The sequence below is a fragment of the Protomyctophum bolini genome (assembly GCF_963924005.1).
Source record: "Protomyctophum bolini genome assembly, chromosome: 18".
Taxonomy (NCBI): Eukaryota; Metazoa; Chordata; class Actinopteri; order Myctophiformes; family Myctophidae; genus Protomyctophum; species Protomyctophum bolini.
This window is the reverse complement of record NC_137879.1, coordinates 30959238-30982474: the sequence shown is the minus strand read 5'-3', so window position 1 is coordinate 30982474 and position 23237 is coordinate 30959238. Positions and strand designations below refer to the sequence as shown.

General features: G+C 41.1%; 3 protein-coding genes across 4 annotated transcripts; 1 reads left to right on the top strand and 2 right to left on the bottom strand.

Annotated features, from left to right (window-relative positions):
* Positions 1-278: 278 nt before the first annotated feature.
* msl1b (MSL complex subunit 1b) lies at positions 279-7466 on the bottom strand. Of its 2 annotated transcripts, none has more exons than XM_080788430.1 (9): positions 7352-7466; positions 6080-6762; positions 5457-5656; positions 4951-5270; positions 4768-4871; positions 4569-4636; positions 2548-2672; positions 2145-2217; positions 279-1980 (listed from the first exon to the last, which is right to left on the bottom strand). In XM_080788430.1, the coding sequence occupies exons 2-9, from the start codon at positions 6686-6688 to the stop codon at positions 1890-1892; spliced, it is 1590 nt and encodes a 529-aa protein (XP_080644556.1). In that variant the 5' UTR covers positions 6689-6762; positions 7352-7466; the 3' UTR covers positions 279-1889. The 2 variants fall into 2 exon arrangements, with proteins under 2 accessions (XP_080644556.1, XP_080644557.1); XM_080788431.1 differs by having other exon boundaries at positions 4768-4832.
* A 2846-nt stretch (positions 7467-10312) lies between these two features.
* Positions 10313-13742, top strand: snf8 (SNF8 subunit of ESCRT-II). Its single transcript, XM_080788439.1, has 9 exons — positions 10313-10483; positions 10722-10786; positions 10877-10927; positions 11031-11169; positions 11286-11390; positions 11773-11845; positions 12048-12189; positions 12720-12794; positions 12911-13742. The coding sequence occupies exons 2-9, from the start codon at positions 10736-10738 to the stop codon at positions 13046-13048; spliced, it is 774 nt and encodes a 257-aa protein (XP_080644565.1). The 5' UTR covers positions 10313-10483; positions 10722-10735; the 3' UTR covers positions 13049-13742.
* Positions 13600-21594, bottom strand: calcoco2 (calcium binding and coiled-coil domain 2). The gene is made up of 15 exons (XM_080788428.1): positions 21468-21594; positions 20795-20971; positions 19831-19933; positions 19430-19590; positions 19153-19278; positions 18826-18951; positions 18623-18736; positions 18215-18318; positions 18051-18120; positions 17591-17752; positions 17317-17505; positions 17057-17173; positions 16760-16955; positions 16526-16551; positions 13600-14769 (listed from the first exon to the last, which is right to left on the bottom strand). The coding sequence occupies exons 2-15, from the start codon at positions 20963-20965 to the stop codon at positions 14605-14607; spliced, it is 1830 nt and encodes a 609-aa protein (XP_080644554.1). The 5' UTR covers positions 20966-20971; positions 21468-21594; the 3' UTR covers positions 13600-14604.
* Positions 21595-23237: the final 1643 nt, after the last annotated feature.

The following is a 23237-nucleotide window of genomic DNA, read 5'->3' as shown; positions in this document are numbered from 1 at the left end:
TAGGTGGGGGCCACATGTGGCCAGTAGCCCATTTCCGCAATTTCCAATTTCCGCAATTTTGCAATTTCCAATTTCCGCAATTTTCTATTTCCGGAATTTCGGCCTGCACATCTGGATGAGTCAATTAATTGACCTGTGGTGCGTTAACAATCATTTAATGCATTTTGGCCGTCATTTGCCTCAATCTGTAAAGTTAGTCACTTCACTTGTTCCCCAATTTCTGTTGAATGCCATCATTCATCAATCCTATAATTGTGACTGACCAATATCCAAGACGGTAGAATAGACGTTAATTTTATTCAAAAAAAAAGAATCTGAACTTTCAAAACGGTCAATTATTTTGTCAACATACAATCATTTTTCAGAAAACAATATTGATGTACGCAACACTTGGAACATTAAATAATAAAAAAATAACAGACATGTTTTCCTTATGTACATTTGTTTCTGAAAGCTATGTACAGAAGACCAGTTTTGTATTTGAGATCCATCTACACATATGCTCATTGGTTGCAGTAAATGGTTAAGCAAGTGCAGTGAACAAGCAAAAATGTTGCCAAACTAAACTGTACGATTGTACATTGTAACAGAAATTCAGAGAACAATAACTGGCAGCATGTTCAAGTGTGTACTGGTCAACAGAGCTAGAACTACAGCTAGAAAGAACATTTATGTTCTAAACTGGTTCCCTTGAATGCTGGCTATGCATCCTTCAAGAGTCAAGACCAATCATTACACATAGGTAGGCTAATATTTACTGCATGTAAGCATATTGTATTGATTAGAAAAAGAAAATCCAGAACAAACAAAAGATCGCTTTGTTATTCTTGGATCACCTTAAGATAAGGCTGTTCAAGTAGAACACAGGAGTTTTCACTGGACTAAGCAGCCATAAATCATGCTTTCAAAAACTTGAAACATTTTTCAATCTCCTCTGAAATACAATGAACAGAGGAAGATGCTCCAGAGGTATGCCATGCTGCTATGTTTTTGGAACAGATTTGTCAGCTCAGAAGAGACCATGCAACATATTAAAAAAACCCAAGCCAATGCAAACAAAAACAAATGAACATGGGTTTCATGTTAATTTAGCCTCCTCTCTGGTATGCTGAGAATGATTAAATCCAGCCTTTTTTTAAGCAGTGTGGATCTGATTGATACGCACTGCAGTGCACATTTTGCACAACGAATATGATCAATCATACACAGACAAGCATGACAGTCAAATTCAGAAGAATTTTCATCTACGCAGAGGGGTTTATGGGAGGCAAAGAAGAATCCAGCAAAGGGCAGTCACATTGCTCACTGTACACTTCTGAGCTCTTATTTTCAGTCAAATGGCAATAGAATGTTTTTCTATTTAATATCTTTCATCAAGATTAGAGTCTCCAAACTTCTCCGGGCAGTCAGAAACTATGTAAAATGTAACAATACAAATCAATAGGACTACTTACATTGAAGTAATACATCTATTTGGGATGGCAAAGCAATTACCGGTATTTGAAGATTGTGTCACAACTACACAAGTCATGCATAACGGGTTTGATTTTTTTCAGAAGTGATTAAAAGGAGACTGTAATCTTGTGGCAACATGGCGTTACTCTCAAAAAAGGTGACATTGGGGACAAAATTACCAAAGTTGCAGCTCTCAGCCACACCCTATCTTAATGTGTACCACTCCATTGGAGAACAGCTGGTCTGTGGTGATAGTTTGAGACTTTTTTGCATGAGACTTAAAGACAGCCATTTATTCGCCCATCCATAGACAGAAAACAATTAGCACACTTCCTATATGCAGCAACCACTGACAGTCTTTTTGCTCAAAGACAAGGAAGCATTAGAAATCTGAGTAGGGCGTGGAACTTCTCCCATTATGTTAATGTCACAGTTCACTTTCGACAGGTCCGGTGAGGCGTGTGTTTTTTGGGAACCTCAATGCGACATCGGCTTCGATCATCGAGCCATGGCAAGTCGAAGTTCCTGGAGAGACAATTTGAGAACATTTGATTTAAATAAGACTCCAGAGAAGGACACGTTTGACATGTACCATTTCTATATCAATAGTCATTGTATTTGCTGACGTACGTGTGTGTGTGTGAGAGAGAGAGAATATTATTTATGCACTGGTTGCTGTTAAGACTTACTGTTGAGTGAGTTTTGGTAGTGGCCTTCCAAACGCAACCACAGGCAGGAAGGGGGTGATGACTATGGATTCAACTGTGGAAAACAAAAGTAGTAAAAAAAAAAAAAGACACCAGCAAATTTGAAAATAAATTAAATGTATAATATAAGTAATTACGTATCTAGTGATCCGTAACACACAGGTCAAGAAATGTTGACATTTTGTTCAGGGTGGGTTGGGGCGGGTCAAATAGTAATACACAAGTTGGCCTGTAACCCATGGATCAACCCACGGGTTGAGTAAAGAAATGTCGCCTTTTTTGTTCGTTTTGTTTCCCCAAGATTAGCTTCTAGACTACAGTATCTATTCTATATATAATGTGTATTTCAACACTGCCACTGGGATGTTAAAGTAAGCAAATTTACCATCTTCACAATCGGGATAGAAGGATGATATCTCTGGCTCAATCTCAGGGACAACTTTCTTCTTGTTCATGCGCTGTTGTAAACGCGCAAACATGCGCTGCTCTCTGATTCGCTGGATGTCCCATCTGCAAACAAATTAACATTACAAATGGGGCAGGAAGCAGGAGAATAAAAATTATCATCAAGGTAGGTTTAATGGAGCAGAGATTCCATCCACTTCTTCTCCATCTTAAAAAAGATATTACACTGTGTAACTGCATTGACTAGAGATCTCTCTTGATCAGACAGTCTTCGTTGCTTAGTGGGTAGAGAGTAGAGGTGCTCTGATCAGGTTTTTTGGGACCGATCCCGATCAGATTGTTTTCCTCACGATCGGCCGATACAAATCTTGTGCGTAAGGGGAAAATCTGAATATTTAAAAAATGTCAAAACACATGTGTGGGGAGGAATGGAAGAATGTTTAGGCCTGTAGCAAAGATGCAAGATGATATTATATCTGATTGACTTTTATACCACTTAAATAGTATAAAAGATTGGTTTCTCCAGATGAGGTAAATTACTGTTCACCGATCAAGTCACTTTGAGTGAATATCGTCCAATCACAGATTAGTGCCGACCAATCGGAGCACTTCTAGTAGAGTCCATCTGGTATTAGGGTCAAGCCACCCACTATGCCATCAGAGCAGCCATCACCTGGGTGAAGCTGGGATTGAATTTCCCCAGCAGGATTAATAAAGGTCTACCTTAATCATGATGCAAATCACTCCTGTAATGTAAATTAGCTCCACAACAGACCACTGAGGTGCTAATTCCATGTTAAACCCCCGGGTAGGTCACCCTCACAACTACTCCTCCAAGGTGACCAGCATTTTCCTGTTGGTAACTCAGAGACTCTGTCCCAACATTGACAATTTTAAATAAAATGTTAGAGACACCTTTTCTAATTCATTCTGAGGTTGTCCTATTGTTTTAGTTTTGTGGCTACACATACCATGCACCACACTGACTGCACACGTTTTTTATTTCTACATGAGATCTGTAGCTACCCGCTCACTTTATAATATTATGTGACAAAGGACTTGAAATTGAATTGTTCGGTGACGGGTTTCTTAAGTTATACAAAAAAATAAAAATCTGAATAAAAAAGGTATTCTCGGCCCAGGCGGTGGCGTAACCGTCTGGGCACCCGACTGGTAATCCAGTCGCAGTGTGCCGCGGGTTCTACTCCCGAGCCCGACACAGCCTTTACTGCATGTCATCCCCCCCATCTCTATCCCGTTTCCTGTCAGCCTACTATCTGTCCCTTCAAAAACCAATAAAAAAGGCGTAAGCCGCAAAAGAAAATCTAAAAAAAAAAAAAAAAAAAAAAAAAGTATTCTCAAAGGTTTGCTGAAGGAATTTATTTAGAATCTGAGGTCTTCAGCAAATAACAGGAATGCACAGAAATAATGAAGCAAGAGTAAAACTAAGACAGTTCACCTCTTCTCATTAGACCATGACTTGTAATGAGTGCTGCCCATGTTGCTCTTCAACGCGTGTGTATAATCACAACTATGATCGCTGTCCACACAGACCCTTGCGACTACACAGATGGGGGAAAGATAACCCGGCCTTAATTGCATTGCCATGTTTGGAGGCCTATGCTTATTTGCTGAAACATGATATGACCAGTATTTTATAATTATAAATAAAGCCTTTTAAGTGACACTATCCAGTATCCACAAAGATGTTATGGATTTTGGCAAGATTTATGAACATTCATTGACTCATTAAGGATTCACCATAGGCTAATTTGCATTTAATTTCTAATCCAATATCTGAACAATCCATTACAAAACAGTACAAATGTAATTGCAGTGCACACGTTTTTGAAAAACAACAAGCTCTCCTCAATATAAATTATGGAAATCCTTCCAGACACCCCCGCCCACAACATAACCTTTCTGTTGTAAAAGTCAAACAAAATGAGGCATAATGGAATACATTTTTTATAAGTTTTAAAGAAATAAATGAATTCACACCTTTTTCTCCTCTTCTCATCCAACTCTAGCTTTAAGTGCCGCTTAAGGAACACACCGTCTTCCAGTGCCTTGATGGAGAGACACAAGAACACATGCGCATAATCCATAAGCGGGGTAGAGTAATGTGAGCTCTCAACTGCTTTGGAATAACTATCCAATGAAATGAAATAACTGTAAGGTTGACATTTATGTGTCTCACCTCTGGGATGCTACTGGATGACTCCCCATCCAAGGGCTCTATACAGTTTTCCCTCCAGGAAGGAACTACAAAGCAGCCAAGAAGTGGAGGAAAAGCGGAAACCACTATCATTAAACAGAAAATCAACAATCATTAGTATTTAAGAAATTGATAAAGATGTGCACATATGACAAGAATCCTCACTAGCCACATCCTCCTCCTTTTTAGGGGAAGTCTCACGGAGAGGGGACAAGGGGGGTTGATGCCAGCAGCACAGGTACATCTCTGTGGTCGACATGAAGGGCAACTCTTCCATCTGGCAACTGAACTCCTGAGGCTCCTCTTTGCATGTGTGAAAAAGGTCCTTGTCTGACCTCCCGAGCCCCGTCTTCTCTGGGGTCTCCTTACTACGAAGCTCCCTTTGGTACGGAGACCCCGGTCGAACGTCAGGAGGCTTCTGGGGGCTGAACTTTGAACCCTTGCCTCGAGCTTTCTGGACTTTTGAGTCACCAAAGCAAGATTTCCTGCAACAGAATACTCAAATTTGTAAACTGAAAAACTATATAAACAGTAATTTTCCTAATTTCTGGTCAGTGACTCACTGTGTTTGTATGACCCTGCCTGGGTGGATTTTAGTACTGGGTGCCCAGTCCCCATAGAAAAAAACATTTAGGAAATGCCCAGCACTGTGCCTATAATTGTTCATTTACCTTTTTTGACCTTTGCCACCCCGACTGAAAGGTAGCGGCATTGGTGAATTGGGTTGTGGAGTCGCCCCTACCACCTCCAGATCCCATATATCCTCTTTATCTGGGGTCCAGGGCTCAAGAGGCTGAAAAAGACGCTTGTCTCTCGGGTCTTTCCTTGTGAGCTGCAGGCGGCGCTCCATGCGCTCAATACGTGCAAGTAGCTGCAAACCAATAAGATATATATTGACAATTTAGTATCCAGTTGACAACTACATGCTAAACACTGATGTCCAATGTAAATTAACTTGCAAACACTGCAGCATTTACTACATCTAATCAGTAAACAATAAACATAACTATGACAATTTCCTGTATTAGCAGTGGGCTGTGTAAAAGACTCCTTGAGAAGGTCTTATAGTTTAGGATCTGTATCTTGCCTTAGGCGTTGGAAGTACCTCATTTTTATATTGCTTGTAGTATATTATATTATTGATCTTCTAGTGCTTCTTCTTCTGACTGACTGACTGCTCTAGTGCTCGGCGCTCGCCATACGTTATAGGGTGAGGTGACCGTTTCTGTGGCAACAATAACACTTTCCTTCAACCTCTAATAAAAAGGAAAAAAACTTTTTTCTAACACTTTACCGTCTCCTTCTCCGTTTTCAGCTCATCTATCTCCTTGTCCTTCGACTGCAGCTGCTGCTGCTGTTGCTCGATGAGGTCCAGTTGAAGGAGGAGAATCTGCCGCAGGCAGTTGGCTTGAGTGTGGGGATTGGCGGGCGTCTTCTTGATGTTCCTCCACTTGCCCTCTGAGCTGACCTCGATGGACGCGCTACCGAGGACCCCAGGGCCACCACCCTTCGCACTCTCATCAGCATCCTTGGGGTTATTGTTCAAAGCCATCTGAGGGTTATCCATATTGTCAATTGAGAGGGGTTTACCTTTCACTGGGGTTCCCTCACCCCCCATTTGTCTGACAGGGGACAATATTGCCACCGTTTTATTGTCCCCTTGAAGTGCTTCTGCAACCGTGGCAGTGCGGGCAACTTTGCTCGTTGTGTAGTTCTGGTCTAAGTCCCTTGACTTGCCAGGGATCTCGTGCACGTCTGGAACATCTAAGACAAAGTCGCAGGATTCCCTCTTGATAGTTACGGGACTCAACGTGGCGGCGCCGATGTGGGTCTTCTCCAAATCGATGGCGTCAGGGTTTAGCTTGAATCCCGTACTCGCATACAGTGTTGATCTCAGAGTCATGGCGAACACAGCAGCGACTTTTCATTCTGCAACGTCTCGGGCGGCGAAACTCGGCAAAGTTCCCCGCTTTTACCCTGCAAAACAAAGCAAACGAACGCACGTTAGCTGATCAGAGAACGCAAAACACACCCCTCATCTCCTTTAACTTTGCATTAATAAGTACAAACACCACTGGCAAAGCAGAATGAAACGTTACTGACGTTAAGGTGGTTATAGCGTTGTTCCCGGCACATCCTCTTCTAAAATTTGCCGGATTTGAAAAGGCAAGCTAAGCTAACACTGCATTACGGGGACGAGGACAACAAACACGCCAATGCTAACTAGGGCTAACTAGCAGTGCGTGTTTCGCAACAACGATAGCACTTGCCACTTCCACAGACGTTATAATACAGATGGAAATCTCAACGGGGACTCGGGAGTGGCTGCGTAGGACACTGGCACCAGCAGCGATGTGCCTCCATTTTGCTTCTCTCGGAATGATGAAAAACAATAACAGCTAGCTAGCATGCTAAATGCTAGCCAGTTCGTGCTGCTGTCAAAGCGGCACGAATAGAGCGACTCGGCGTTGACGAACAACCACGTCCTCTGGAAGAGCGTCGTTTACAAAGTACACGATGCGGCTACATGTCTATGTCTTCTGGCTGAGGTTTGTTTTATGCCCACCTGGTCCTGGAAGTGCCTTCATGTTCCCTCCTCAAGACTTGTTTTAAAGCGCCGACCAATGCGCATGCGTAATTTGCTGGATAGCCATGTCTTGTGTTTTGAGCGCTCCGCCTTGTTACACCGAAACTGGCGACTCGCGGAATTTAGTCACCCCAATAAAGCCCGATATCAGCCAATGTTCATCATTAAACAGCGACCTCTGGTGTCACTGAGTTTAATAGCTCACACACTTATAATGCAACACCCATCACAATTCACAAGTGGGGGTTTTTTTTCCAGCGCAAACCCGCAGGTGAGGTGAGGTCCATTCAAAAAGAAAATGCTTGCTATGGAATAAAGCTTTTGCTTGCATTAATTGAAGAAAACAAGTGATTTTTCCATACTGACCCATTCATGACCATGGTCATGAATGGGTCAGTATGGAATGTAACAATAAATATAAATCACTGCAGTGATTTATATTTATTGTTTATTTATTGTTACATTGTTAATAGATCTGTCTTAAGTTACTGTCTATACTGCTTGATATTGCCTACCATACATCTGTAACTGTAGGCTACTGTCATTGAAACAGGGCGAGCAGGTAAGCCTTCTACAGATTTTTTTTGTTGCCTACATCTACACTTGTCTCTTTAGCAAAGCCTTTTTGTATATACTGTAGCTTAAGCATCACAAGAAAATGTACTTGGGCCTGCATTTCAAGAGGGCAATGCAGAATAATGATATGACCCACATGGATATAATTTGTGTCAGGACAACAAGATTCCTATACAGTATACAGGATCATACAAACAACAAACGACCCTATAGAGCCCTGCTATGCATGCACCTCTTGGTACCACAGCACCTCAAAGGCCCTTAAAACAAGGTTCCAGACTTCCCAAAACAAACTTGTCAGGCTACTACTTGGCCTCACTCCCCAAACCCACCTCACCCCTGCCTACTTTGACAGGCTGGACTCGCTTAGGGTTGACGACAGAGTACAGCATCTTGCAATGGGTCTGGTCCACAAGATTTGATACACCACCAAGATACCCATGTGCCTGTCTAAATACTTCCTTAATGTCAAGGAAGTCCACACCCACAACACCAGAGGGAGTTCAACATACCATGTGCAACTCAGATTCGGCAAAAATAAGGGACTAAATTAATTTCGCTCCTATGCCACCAAAATGTGGAACGCCCTTCCAACAGTCATTAAGACATGCGAATCCCTTGACTCCTTCAAAACCGCTCTCAAAGGGCACCTACGGGCGGCTGCAATTCGAAACTGGCCCCCGTAAAATCTGAATCCCCCACCCACCCCTTTGCCCCCTCACTGTATATGTTTCCCCCCCCCCCCTTTGTACCTCCTCTATGATGATTTCTTGTTTTTGGCTCTTATTTGTACGTCTCTAAATGTTATGATGAATTGAACATGGTGGACCCTATTGTAAACAAGTGTAATGCTTTATGGTGTTGTCCACAGTTAACAGTCTTGTATTGAGTTGTGCTTGAAATGTACTGTAATTCTCCAATCTATAAATACTTCAATCAATCAATCAATTTATTTGCTTGCAGAATTCTTAAGCCTGATTTATACTTGATTTATACCTGATTTAAAGTTGATATATGAAATTATATAGCTCTATTTCTAATGATCATATAAATGTAATTATTATTATTATAGTCACTGCTGCTAGACTTAGTTCTGACTGAGTAACTATAGCTATGCCTCAGTAGTCATTAGTAGCCTACCATTCTAATTATTAATTTTGTAAGGCCATTGAAATGAACCGCAATTACAAAATAATATTTCAAATTATCTACAGTATAAAGTCAGAAAGAGCTAAACATTATCTAATAATTGATTTGATGTCAAGAAAAATAGAATGAAAGAGCGCTCTATGTAATATGTTGATATTAACTTAACTAGCTTGTTTGTTATTTAACTTGGCAAGCAGAATAAGAATGGACTATTGTTCAGTGGGAATTGTTTGAAGCAAGAAGGGAAGATATAAGGTTTCATGTAATGCGAGAGTGTGGACTCAACACCAACACCAACTTGGGACTCCCATGAATCTCCGCCCTTGGCCCCTCCACACCCACCAGTATCAGTGTCTTTGTCTTGAGCTCTGCAGTGTTGTTAACTCTGCTGTCACTTCTTTCCCTTCCTGGTGGTGCCTTTAACTTGTCTTCCACAGTGTCAGTTTGCTTGCCACCCGTTCTGGTGCCTGACGATTGACGAAGTGCCTCATCCTTCTCTGTCTCTGACTTTGTCTGTGGGAGCCGCTCCACATTTCCGATGTGGTACGCCCATATGATACCAAGTGCCATTCGTAGCATTTTTGTGTAGATATCCAAAGGGCCTTTCCTGCTGTAGGCCTAGGCCTAGTGCCTACTGTCAGTCTCACCTGTCTCATCCCCATACAGCAGACGGACTCCACTCAGTCCAGTCCACTGTAGGTACAAACACAATCGTGTCATATCTCCTCCCATACAAGGCATTCCAGGCAAATGCAAGTGAAAATCTCTTAAATTAAAAAATATCAACAACTCACCACCTACACCACCACACTATAATATAGCCACTTTGCTTCTGGAGTCTGAAAAAAGGACATTTGAAAGAAAATAGAGCAATTTTACCAATGTCATATAATTATTTGATTTAAAAAAAGATGAAAGGGCTTCAATTGCTCCAGTGCCTTCCTTCTATACAATACCGGTAACAAGTCCAGTCCTGCTCATGCACCGTACCAGCCTGAATTTGGCTTGAGGCTTATTGGAACCCCCTCTGTTTGCAGTGCACTTTTAGTTATGTTGTGGTACTGTAGCACGTACCAAGCATTCACTTCTAAATACTCTAGTACCGTTTTCTGACTTGCTACAATCGCCCAGGCAGCAGGTGGCAGTGTCGTTGCTTTTGTTCACATAATACAGCAACGATATACTATACTTTACTTCCGGGTTTATTAATAACAGGAAGCATAAACTGCTACAATAGCACCGTGTAAATCAGTTTACTGTATTATTGGAAATGTGAATGTTTCACCGACTTTAATACTTTTCATATAACATTCGAGGGGGTCACGTCGTGGTATCGAGTGTCTGTACACAAGTGAAAATCCAGAGCTCGTGGACTACATTTAGCAGGTTAATTTGGTTGATATTATAATTTATAAACCAGACTACAGTAACATTAGTTGGCTATTTTGTGTATTTACATTGTGCGCAGACATGTATAGTAACATTATTTTAGATTAATGTATTGTGTCTAACCAGACTACAGTAATGGGTATTGTTTTTGCACAATTATAGTCGGGTACTGTAGTGTAGACATTTCAAACTGAGGGAGTAACAAAGAGTATATTAAAATATTGTGTGTTCTCAGACTACAGTAACAATATGCGGAGAGGGGTTGGTGCAGGAGCTATTGCCAAAAGGAAACTTGCAGAGGTAGGCTACAATATGCAATGTTAATACGGTATTCATTTTCAGGAATAATGTTAACTTAATTTCTAACATTTCTTGTTTTATTTAATTGAGGCCAAGTATAAGGAAAGAGGAAATGTTCTTGCCGAAGATCAAATTGTTCAGGTAGGTCTACTCTTTTATACATTAATCAAATTTAGAGGTGTGTATGTGGATTGTGGAAATATTTCAGCTGACCATAACAGCCTACATGGATTTCTTTCCTCAGATGTCTAAACAGCTGGAAACCTTCAAGTCTAACCTTGAGGAATTTGCTAGCAAGCATAAACAAGAGATCCGCAAGAACTCACAGTTTCGGGTCCAGTTTCAGGAAATGTGTGCCACCATTGGGGTTGATCCACTTGCCTGTGAGAATTAAGTTTAGTTATGTTTAATAATGTTTAAAATTATTTAATAATTATAAGAATAATCTTTGCACTACTACAATCAAAATATTTATTTTGTTTCCCTCCATTCTTTCCAGCTAGCAAAGGCTTTTGGTCAGAAATGCTTGGGGTAGGAGACTTCTACTATGAGCTGGGTGTACAAATAATTGAAGTTTGCCTTGCCCTGAAACACAGAAATGGCGGTTAGTTTCTTACTTTCTTCTGTCTTTTGCATCATTGTGATATGGAGCATTTTATCACAACAATATATTAAGTAAAACTAGAATGCACCATATGATTCAGAGGTAATTTGTCATGGTTCCATGCAAAGGTATAAATACATTGTATGGTTATAATTCTTCATATCAGAAAAAAAAGAAGCAGGAACTGGGTCCCTGTTGTTGGAAAACAAATTATTCAATGAACCCTGTCTTCGTGGGGGCGAGATGGAAAAGGGGCGGCCGTACCTGTTAACGTGGAATGTTATTGTCAATTACTGTAAGAATGACTATAAAATAAAACGTGTTTGTGTGCGCGTGTGTGTGGAATTTTATTAAATGAATGATAAAAGTTGTGTCCTTTCAGGGCTCATCACACTGGATGAACTCCATCACAGAGTGCTGAAGGGAAGGGGGAAATATGCTCAGGATGTCAGCCAGTGAGTGTCATTGCCATTGTGTGAAATCATTCTTACATGAGCAGTCTATAAATATCACATCTGTATTTTGCATTTAATATTAATTTAAACCGGTATTTAAATTATTTTTTATACCATTTGTGTTATGCACGTCTCCATAAATAGCGTAGCCAAACACCAGGTCTGTGTAATGTGATTGTTAAACTGACCTGTGCTTTTCCAGAGACGACTTGGTGAGAGCCATAAAGAAGCTGAAAGCCATGGGAAATGGCTTTGGCATGATACCCGTGGGAGACTCGTACCTTGTGCAGTCTGTCCCAGCAGAGCTCAACATGGATCACACTGTAGTTCTACAGCTGGCTGAGGTAACAATCTGCTCCAACAGGCATATTTGAAAGGACATCATAGCACCACCATAGTTACAAATGGGTTTCAATTGAAGACTTAGTTTGTTCCAAATCGGAAATGTAAATGCTATTCTCGGTGGTGGTGGTGGTTTTTTACTTTTTTTTGCCCTACTTATGCAACTTAATCACTATATTACACAGACCTGGTGTTTGGATACGCTATTTATTGAGACGTGCATAAGTATGGCAAAAAAAAACGCCACCGAGTATAGCATTTACATTTCTGATTTGGAACAAACTAAGTCTTTAATTGAAACTTACCCACATTTGTATTGTGTACCTTATTTTTTACGCTTTCCAATTCTTAATATACCCTATGCCAATTCTTGTTGGCAGTCCCCAGCTAAATTATTATTATTATTATTTTTTTATTCAGCACAGTAGAGTCAGGAACAGGGAGTCCTTGACATGAAAAAGTTTGAGAACCACTGCCTGTTATCTTCATACAGAGTATACATTGTACATACATATTTTTTGTCCCTCTGTAGAAGAAGGGCTATGTTACAGTGAGTGAGATCACAGACAATCTAAAATGGGAGAGAGAACGGGCTTCTCATGTCCTGGTAAGTGTGAGAAGGTAATTTAGGTACCCTAATTATAATACCAGTAGTTGGTTCTTTCAGTCTTAAGACTGAATTGATCTAAGACTTATTGGCCACCTTTCTCCCTGTATTCTCAGGATCACCTGCTGAAAGAGGGGTTGGCTTGGCTGGATTCTCAAGCTGCCGGGGAACCACAGTACTGGCTGCCTGCTCTGTTCTCTGAACTGACTTCCCGTGATGTCACACCAGAAGAGGCCAATCAGATGATACCTTGAGATCAGACTCTCTGGACTGTACAACATTAGGTGGAGGGAAAAATAATGTGCCTGGCAGAATGAGTCTGATTTTATGGACTTGTATCGTATGGGTAATTCCCCCATATCATGTGTGGACTTTGGACCCAAAGATATCCTGCTAAATCAGCTCTTAAGGCCACTAGACTAGTGGATGCAGCAAGCGGACATATATTATAAGGGGAACAGGATATTAATCGGTTCATGTTCTATTAGTCTCTGAGCCAGACAATTATTTCACAATCCCTGAATGCTACACAGAGGCTGTAACTACACCTCCTAAAAGCCAAGAATGGCAGCTGTCATCTGTTCATATATTATCAATATCTATAAGCAGCAAGCTATAGGTTTTTTGGCAAATTTACACAAGACAAAACAGAAAGTGGGACATCTGCTTTACTCATTTTCAGCCTCTCCGTTACATAGACTGCTTAGGTGGAAGCATTTGAAAATGTTGTGAGCCGATAGTCTTGCTCGAGTGACTAATGATCTATTAACATGTTAACCTTAAGTACCGTAACATTCAACTGTCAAAACATGCATCTTTTATTGCAGTTTTGTTACTTTCAAAATAACATCTGCAATGTGAGGTGTGAAGAGTTTTTCTGTAGTCAGCACAGCCATAGTGTTAGTATACAGTATAAGACAATGTAAAATAAATGGGTTTAATACATGAGTTTACTGTCTCATTACAATTTACAAACTTAAATTAAAGTGCACTTTCTTTTTAGTAAATTACTAGTACCCACCCAATGGATTGCACTTTTTCTAGATAAGGCATGACTTTAAATAAATGAACCGTTAATTGTCAGTAGTAGTGGTCTCTTCATCAAAACAATATAGAAACATTGTAGAATAAGCAATATTTTAAATATTTTTTATCCTACGATTTTGTAACCCATTTTTCACCCGTGTCAATTATCTAATGTGATCCTGGGCTCTACACCAACCTGGGGAGAGCAACGGACTTGAACTCATGCTTCCTTCATGCATGAGTGTCCAAGTCGCTCCTTAACACCTAACGGGGGAGTTTCCCTGGTTGGACGTAGCGCGTGGAAGGAACACGTTATTCCAACCAGTTCCTTTCCCCTCCATCAGGTGCACCAGCTGGCCAGGGGGAGGCAGTTTAGAGACCAGGATTGCTGCATGTTTTTGTGGGGGTACCTACCCAGGGGACACAGGGAGAATAAGCAATATTGAATGTGCTTTTTACGTGATGCATAATGTTTTAAGCTCTCCCTATAATATTGACTTTACTTTCAGTGAACATTCAGTGCATTAATATTGCTATGAGCCAGGTTGAGAGACGCGCTATAAATTATCTGTCTTGCTTAATCATGACGTGATGCATAATGTTTTAAGCTCTCCCTGTAATATTGACTTTACTTTCAGGGAACATTCAGTGCATTAATATTGCTATGAGCCAGGTTGAGAGACGTGCTATAAATTCTCTGTCTTGCTTAATCATGACGGTCATTGAAACCTACTACTTGGGAGTGAACACAAAACATTCTAGGCCTTATGCCTGAGCCTGATTCCTACAACTCGTGGCTGTACACGTGATCCTCAAACAGAGACTGCTCCATGCTGTCACAGATGAGTGTGCAGAAAGGACACACTTGGTGGCTTTGCTCATGCAGCACTCTCTCCTCCCGGGTAAGGCCAGGGAAAGCCTCTTGGCAGTGCTGGCACACAAACGATTCCTGGAAATTGAAATAGAGATGGCCAGTCAGGCGGTCATATGTGGCAACATAAGAGGGGCACGTTGGATTAAGTTTGAGTAAACGACATATAAATTGTAAACAGCACAGACACTCTTTGGTATTCATCATGAATATCTAATGGCTATCCATTAGAATTGTTTTTTACTTTAACCACTTGAACTCTACCATCCCTATTCTGGGGCTAAGATTTGGCAAAAATAGCTGTATTCAAGCCCACAATGTCAATGTGTCCCAACACAAACGGTGCATTGTGAGATTGTTAGGTCGACTATTTTTGGCAAAGATATCTAGCGCAAAAACAGGAGGGCCTAGCACCGACTCCACCGAAACCTTGGGAATCTTGTCCAATAAATACATGTTTTAAATGTTACATTTTTGTTCAGGAAAAGGAATGTTATTACCTAATGAGACATATTTCTACCATGTTAACATGAATTTGTCTTTTCTGTGCCACATTTTACTGATAGTGGCTGGAAATGTTATCCAGCTTAGCCAACGTCATGTCAGGCTAGAATGAAAGTAACTGTCCATTACATTTGTTTTTGTTTTCAACTAACTACCCATTGAGCCATAGCAGCATATCATTTTCATGAGGCATGCTGCAGTGCTGACCCCCAGTAAATGCTTTGCGGAACCCCAGGTTGGGGACCACTACGTTACATAACATCTTAAAATACATGGTGTGGTTTGGGACTGAGTTGCATGGCGACCCTTTGGTGTGGTTAGGGCTTTAGTTAGGACATTAGTTAGGGCTTTTTTCTCCCTGGAAATAAAAACGTCTGGGTTTCCGAGGCTTGGGCTTTAGTAGCCATGATAAGAGCTGGTCCAATTCTCTAAAAATGATAAAGGAATGGTGCTTCATTGCTTATTGAGCGGTGCAGCCTTTGTGTGTGTGTGTGTGTGTGTGTATGTCTGTCCGTTTCGTTTGAGCACAGAATGTTGTTTACATTGTGATGAAAGGCACCGCTCACTTCACACAAGTGATCCCCCACCCCGTTTGGGCGTTATATTCAATTCAGAGAGAGACCGAGTGCTGTAGTCCCTTTTTTGCGAAACATTTAATGTATACTTGGTTATATGTCACCTAAGCCTAGACCACCTTTGAAACATTTTATTTTCACCCTGGTCTAACTGTCGCATAATTATGTAACTTAAGTGCAGTTGGATTCTCTCAGCACAGTGGTTGTTGTTTCCTAAGGGCCGATTCATACATATTTTACAGCCGTTTCGGCGCTGTAGTGCCGAAATGATTTCGGCTCGTCAGAAATTTTCAGTAGCACCGAAGAGACGACTTTAGGACGGTACCCACCCCCCCGAACCTCAAATGACGTCACATTGTAGGCTCTAGTCTACAGTGCCAAACCGACTTTTATTCGGCTCTAAAATAGGAGTATGAATCGGCCCTTAGTCCTTCAAATCCTTCCTCGACCCGATTATGTTTTTCATCAAAACATTCTTAGGAAAAAGACACGGTGCATACTTAGTTTAGACTAGTCATTGGTCAGACATGGCTTAGGTTTAGGTGTGCTGCCCCGTGGGAGGTTAGGTTTAGGGTGAGGGTTTGAGATAGGTTGTAGTTGTAGGACTAATGATAACCAATGACTACCGGTAGTCTAAACCAAAAACTGTCTAAACTAAGTACTGCACCCAAAAGACACGTGTAAGTTTTAACAATTTGGATGGACCCTATGTGTATCCAAAAGAAAACTAGTTTGAAAGACATGCATGGACGTACCTCTTCCTCTGTATCTGCACTGTTTCCTGAAAGAAAGAAAAGTTTTAATTGAATTGGTCAATGGCGCAAATAAAAAGGAACTTGATATCACAACATAATATTGACAGATTTTCTTTTCTCTTTCAGACATATTTACCCCCACGAACACAATGTTTGTGGTGCATTAACTACTGCTTTAAATTCAGCTGAAAATAATGGTTTCCTCAACTTCTGAAACAGATTCCTCAACCTTACCTATTGATTCATATAGGGTCGGATCATATTGGAGAGACTCTGGAAGTGTGTCCTCCTGTTGCCCCTGGCTGGAAGTTGTGATTGTTTCAGGTGAGAAGCCATGAGGGCTTGAAGGTTGCATGTATATTGATTCAGCGCTAGAGGCCATCTGTTCAGCCAACTCTGTGTGAAGGCGCTCAATATCTCTTTTGAGAATCTGACAAGGTAAACACACAGACAAAGTTGAGCCAAAAAACAGGAAGTGACCCTTCGACTAAATAACCCTTGCTAAATAAACAAACTTAGTTGGAAATCTACCTGATTTTGTCTTTCTAGCTCTTCTTTCTCCTGTTTCTCAATCATTATCATGTTGTCCTTCTCAGTGGCCTGTTCGCTCTTCTCTGCAATGAGGCCGTGCGCCTCTATGAGTTGCAGCTTAAAAACAACAATAAAAAATTAAGACCTGAGTCAATCAAGAAAGATAAAGACTGTAGATCTGCTTCAACACGTTAAGAAGAATCTATATTCACTGATCTCTGAACTGAGGGCTACATCTTGTCAGAAACTTTAAAGTTCACCTCTACTTTGCTGCTGCAGCGTTTCATCTGGTCAGATGATGATGCAAGGCCCTCTAGTTGTTCTTTGGTGTCAGCCAGATCTCTCTGCAGTTGCTCCGAACGTCTCTGTGTGCTGTTGAACGAGTGCCTCTCGTTGAACAGTTGTGAACGAGTGTCCTGTAGCTGGTTGAGTAGGGTCTGATATTGCACCTAGATCATCAGTACAAGGTCATTCATCAGTGTTGCAAAAGAAAAGACAAGAGGCCATGTTGGCCTTGTGTGAATTTGTTCCCACCTTCATGTCTTCGTCTGGAATGTTCTGCAACATCTCCTGCCGACTCCTGCGTAGTTCCTCGTTTTCTCGCTTCAGTTCGTCCAGAGTGTGTGTTAGTTCATCTAGTCTACGAAGCTCAACATGGAGTCTCTCCTTATCTTTCTCACTGCTCTGGAGGTCCACCTGTGAAGGGAACAGTCAGAAGAGAATGGTATGATCTGCCACAGACCCCTCTCTCCTCTAACAAATGAAATGACCACTCATCAGTCATCACAATACCATATGCAATCAGCAGTCCTATTCTTTTACCATAGGGACCCCGATATGATTTCATGCATGTGAAATTCTGAAGCATTTTCCAACAGATGTAATTACACCAAGCCCTGTTAACAGGTTTATGAGTTGTAATTATTACCTTTCCTCCCCTGTTAATAAAGTAGAATTAACTTCTACTGTCAACTTTAAACAGCTCTTAAAATACCTGTAGGAGCTGAATATCATCTCTCAGTTTGAGCAGTTCTTGTTCTTGCTCTCTGAGTTTGGGTTTTAGCCTGAAAAACACAAAACAGAGCATTAGAGACCATACTTGCATCAATGTTGTCCATCTCTCATCTCTTTTCATTCATTATACAATTTGCAACTCACTCTGCAATCTCCACACTTTGGATACTGAGAGTCCCATATAGGTCCTCTTGCTCCTGTTTCAGTTGATTGATCTTCACCACAGCTAGATCATATTTCTGCTTAACCTGTGCCACACAGAATGTGTGAATACATAGGATTTGTGTTCCATATTCACAAAGAGTTTGCAGTTTGTGTCCTATCCTTATTCCCTTTCCCTCTCACAACTCACAAGCATGCGTGCACAGCGCGCACTCAGCCACTCACTCACTCCATCTCTCGCTACTCAACTGTGGTAAAGTGGCTACTCATGTCAATGTGTTAACTTTCATAAGATAAGATACATTAAAAAAATAATTATTTTTCTCCATATCGCGATGAGGAAATGGTAGCTCTGGATTAAAGCAGAGATAAAACTCCCTTGGCATTTACCTCCTGTTCTCTCTGTGACTCATCCACTGACAGTGACTTCAAGCTTTGACTCAGTTTTTCCTCCTCTCTGCTATTCTGTTGCTCCAGCTGATGGGCCTTTTGGACCAGGTCCCCCTGAAACGTAACAGCACTGTTAAGTTTCTAGATGCTCAGACTAGATGTTTGTTCTTGTGTACACATGGTGTGGACTACCGAGAACGTACCTTGACGCAATCGAGTTCTTGCTGTTGTTCCCTCAGACTACTTCTTAAGCTCTCGTTTTGTTCCTTCATTTGACTAAACTCTTTGGCCAGTTCCTTTCTTTCCCGTTCACTCCCCTCCTGCTGCTCCTGTACAAAGTAACGATATTGTATTATTTAAGTTAATGGAAACTATGCTCTTGCTTAAATACACATGGGTGTCATCTCTAATTATAATTTCTCAAATGTACAGTCAAACAAGGTGTATACAGCTAAATTCTAAGTGATAACTTAATTCAGTGGCCCAGTAAGGATCTCAAAGTTAAATTAACAGGACTTTGCGGTGCAGACCTTCAGGTGGTCAACCTCTCGCTGTTTCTCCATCAGAGCGCTCTTTATGCTCTCATTTTGCACTCTCATCTGATCCATCTCTTTCTGCAGTTCATCCCTCTCCCGTGCACTCTGATCAACTTGCTCCTGGATTAAATAAAAGTCAGTACAGCACTTTATTTGCCCATGAACTGAGTTCCAAATACAAACACGTATTTTGCCCATCACTCTGATTTATAAACCCTGTTGAACCATGCACTTTCTAAAATTAGACTTTTTGATTGCACTTCATACCAACCTGTGTTGTAATCACCAGCAGGTCAGTTTCCAGGCTACAGTCCATACTTGGCTCCTCTGGACTTTTGAAACAGAATGGGGTGCTGGCTCCTCTCACTTGACCACTGCTGTCCACATAGCAGAACTGGTAGAACTCAGCATCATCCTTTGGCAAATAGTAGTCTAATAGAAATAAAAAGGTATATGTTTTTTGTTTTCAAAATATTCAAAATATTAGAGGACGTACAAGAAATGTTATCCAGTGGTTTGAGAGATTAGCCTCAGACATACCATAATAATAACAAAACAGAATCTCACTACATAATCACATGGGGGGAAAATGCCTACAGTAGTACCATAACGTAACACAGAACTGGAAACAAGGTATTATTCATATTTTTTGTAAATTGAAACAGGTCATACCATTAAACACCACTTGTTTTTTCACTGGATCTTCGCTCACCACATCCGAGTATGGTTCCACCCACACAAATGTATGATAGTCTTTGGTGCTGCTCCACCCTACCTGCAAGACAACAACATTGAATGTTTCATGGTTGATGAGCAGACTTGTATGCACCAGCATGGTTAGCACTACCGGTACAGTGGTAAAATAAAAGGCCTTTGAACTTGAGTCAGACCAAATAATTAATTATTGTATATAGAGAGGACATGGGATTGGGACTAGTATACACAGTAACATCCTCACTGTTCATTCATCAATTTGTAAATGAAAGCTGCAATCAGGAACTTGTTTTAATGAATAAAACGTCATTTTAAGGAAATCTGTATGGGAGAATATGAAGTCAAAGCCGTATGATTAGTCTCACACGTTACCGCAGTGAAATTTGTTCTCTGCATTTGACCCATCTATTGGAGCAGCGTGCGCCACGCTCGGGAATCATTAGTTGATTTGACCCCCAATCCAACCCATTGATGCTGAGTGCCAAGCAGGGAGGCATTTTTACAGACTTTACCCGGTATGACGTCCCAGTTTCAGGACGGACACTCTAACCACAATGCCACTGTCTGGTCAGTCAGATATCTGCAGTGGTTAAAGGTGTTCTCCCTATAAATTTAGACCCTGAAGTCGGGAAGGAGCTGGACACCCTGAAGCTCATAAGCACAATATCTCCCCTAGCCATGCAGTTTCTCATGCGGAACAGAAGACCGGGGCTCGAATCCCAAGTAACGACAAAAGGTATGCAATAATGCAGCTTTAACACTGAAGATTTAACTGTATGTACCCTGGCTTTGATTGATTGAACAATACTTTAACAGTTTGAAAATAGTACAGTGGTTGTTGTGGTACGATTATACAATGGTCCCAAGGGCTTGTTTCCATTGTGTATTCAATTAAATCGAGACTCCTATGTTTTTTCCTCACCTTAAAAACCCCCACCCAGTCTCTTTTATTGGGCTGGAAGCCAGCAGTCAGGGTGTACCGACATGTCACCTGGGTGGACGGTGGGTATGCGTGAGGGATGTCATGGAAGAGGACCAGAGAGAAGGTCGCCGACGGCTCCACCACTGCAATATCACTGCTGCAACTCGCCATGTTGAGCTACAATCAAATATAATGAAGAATCAAAACACTTCAACGCCTCCTCCTCCGCTGATAAGCGTCTGACAGTGTCTGACAGTCTGATGACTCTGATCACTGATGATAAACAGGTGCAACAGTCCACAGGAAGACTGCCACACCAATGTTGATCTTTGATTTCTCTTAGCTTTCACTTTCTCTGGAAAATGTCAAGTCACGGAGATTATACATTTATACTCAACACTCATATTAGTCATGACTCATGATGTAGTACAATTCATTTATATTTGATATCATTCGTTCCCAGTTATACGATTTCATATCAAGTCGTTTGGAGCCAGAGAGCCAGGGAAGTAAAAGTTATAACGTTCATAATATCAGAAACCGAAAGTAACTGTAAACTGCCTTAAATTACAGACTACTATTCTAATATATTATATATCCGAAAATATTCACAGCAAAGCCAAAGTTCCATAACCAAAACATTACCAGACGTTGAAATAAAAGTTTAACTTACAAGTTTACGGTCACTTCTTGTCTCGCAGTCTCAACTACGCAGTCGACAGAGCTCTCAGCACAACACAAACAGTGTGTGTGTGACCGTGACGAATCGGTATGGTATTTATTTTCGTTGCGTACTGTTGTGTGACTGTAGGACTCTGGACTATGACGAACCGATCTGGGAAATGTAGTTTACTTTACTTTCAGTTTTCAGCTTCAGTCTTCCGCTGGCAGTTGGCGTCCAAGTCCAACTTTTAGTGTTACATTGCCGCCATCTGCTGGAATCAATGTAATATACCTTCACAGTGATAAGTCAAAATATTTACAGTGTCAAGCCAAAGTGACCCCATTGAGGCATTCTTTCTTTAATCTTCTATAGGCCTATAATATTACTGCACTGTTCCCCGATTCTCTTGCATTATGGCCTCACCTGTAGGCCTCTTCAAAGGCCAAACACACCGTATCACTCACAGCGAGCTCGATCTTTCTTTATCACCTTCTCTATTTTGTCTTTTTGGTCGTCTTCTTTAATCTGTATACACACCTGCTACAACATCCAGAAATGTCTGGGCCTCTACTGTAACTGAGTAGTACTAGTAGTGAGTGACATGCATCACTTAATATTATTATTTGCTCGCTGTGTACCGCCCGAGCCCCGAGGTACTTGTGGCGAGGTATATGTGGCGCTTCAGGTGTAAACGTTCATCCACTAATGAAATATGAAAGATGACCACATAACTTTACAATGGCTGACTCAACAGCCAATCAGAGCAGAGAGATTTCCAATCTCTAAGATTGTGATTGGCTGAAGAGGTTGAATGGGGGAAGATCCAACTCAGACGTGAACCTGAGGGATGCGTGCGTGCGTGTCTGCGTGAGGTTTTGTTTATACTATAAAACGTGGAGTGTCTTCTGTTTCAGCCCACAACAAACAGCCCGCATTGATCAACGTTACAGGCTGGAGCCTTGAAGCAGGGGGACACACGCAAAAAAAAATCGTCCCCGGTAATGTATAGTTCAATGGTTGCTGATCTTTGTAACGACAAAACTATTCTAAATGCTCTAAATCGCTTTCGCTACAGTAGGCGTTCGGTCACCATAGCAACAAACAGCCATGGCGGAGTCATGCTTTAGCTGCATTGCAAGTTTGTAATTTTCAAATATATTGACACAATTTTCAATGTAATAGGACGAATGAAGCAGGCTATCTTTTTCTGTAAAATTTAAACCAGACATAGATTATTAATTGTGAATATGTGGTAGCCTGGATCCAGCCCAAAGACCCCGCCCACTCTGATAATCAGGCTAAATATGTGGGACATTCATAGATGCATGGTGCTATACCAAAAATTTATCATTGATTGGTTGATTGATTTAATTATTTATTAACGGTATGCAGAATAGGTACATTTCAAGCACAAGTCAATACAAAAACTGTTAACTGTGGTCTGTGGACGACACCATAAAGCATTACACTTGTTTACACTTGTTTACAATAGGGTCCACCATTTTCAATTAATCATACATAGACTATCCAAGTATCCATGTTGGCTTTATCTGATTGACAGTTAGCTGCTATGCCAACAAAACAGGCCAGGGTATCATCTTGAGCTTCTTTTTCTAATTCCCCTATTCCTTTATCAACGTTTAATTATTTCTATAGACCCAATTAAACTCTGAGCCTTCAAATAAAGTTCTATTACACCCCCAGTTTAAATTAACCTACTCCATTTCAACTTGGCATGGAGGATAAACCTAAAACCTGTTCACGTGTAAGACACGATAC

What these genes read in the sequence shown, in the direction of transcription:
- msl1b (XM_080788430.1), bottom strand. Translation starts at nt 6,688, where the DNA reads ATGACTCTGAGATCAACACTGTATGCGAGTACGGGATTCAAGCTAAAC. An exon ending in AAAGGAGGAGGATGTGGCTA is followed by an intron (nt 4,872 to 4,950) that starts GTGAGGATTCTT and finishes GTTTAATGATAG; the next exon opens with TGGTTTCCGCTTTTCCTCCA. An exon ending in CTATCCCGATTGTGAAGATG is followed by an intron (nt 2,218 to 2,547) that starts GTAAATTTGCTT and finishes TGTTTTCCACAG; the next exon opens with TTGAATCCATAGTCATCACC.
- snf8 (XM_080788439.1), top strand. Translation starts at nt 10,736, where the DNA reads ATGCGGAGAGGGGTTGGTGCAGGAGCTATTGCCAAAAGGAAACTTGCA. An exon ending in TATGCTCAGGATGTCAGCCA is followed by an intron (nt 11,846 to 12,047) that starts GTGAGTGTCATT and finishes GTGCTTTTCCAG; the next exon opens with AGACGACTTGGTGAGAGCCA. An exon ending in TAGTTCTACAGCTGGCTGAG is followed by an intron (nt 12,190 to 12,719) that starts GTAACAATCTGC and finishes GTCCCTCTGTAG; the next exon opens with AAGAAGGGCTATGTTACAGT.
- calcoco2 (XM_080788428.1), bottom strand. Translation starts at nt 20,965, where the DNA reads ATGGCGAGTTGCAGCAGTGATATTGCAGTGGTGGAGCCGTCGGCGACC. An exon ending in ACTGGGTGGGGGTTTTTAAG is followed by an intron (nt 19,934 to 20,794) that starts GTGAGGAAAAAA and finishes GTTGTCTTGCAG; the next exon opens with GTAGGGTGGAGCAGCACCAA. An exon ending in GCTGCAGCAGCAAAGTAGAG is followed by an intron (nt 17,174 to 17,316) that starts GTGAACTTTAAA and finishes GTTGTTTTTAAG; the next exon opens with CTGCAACTCATAGAGGCGCA.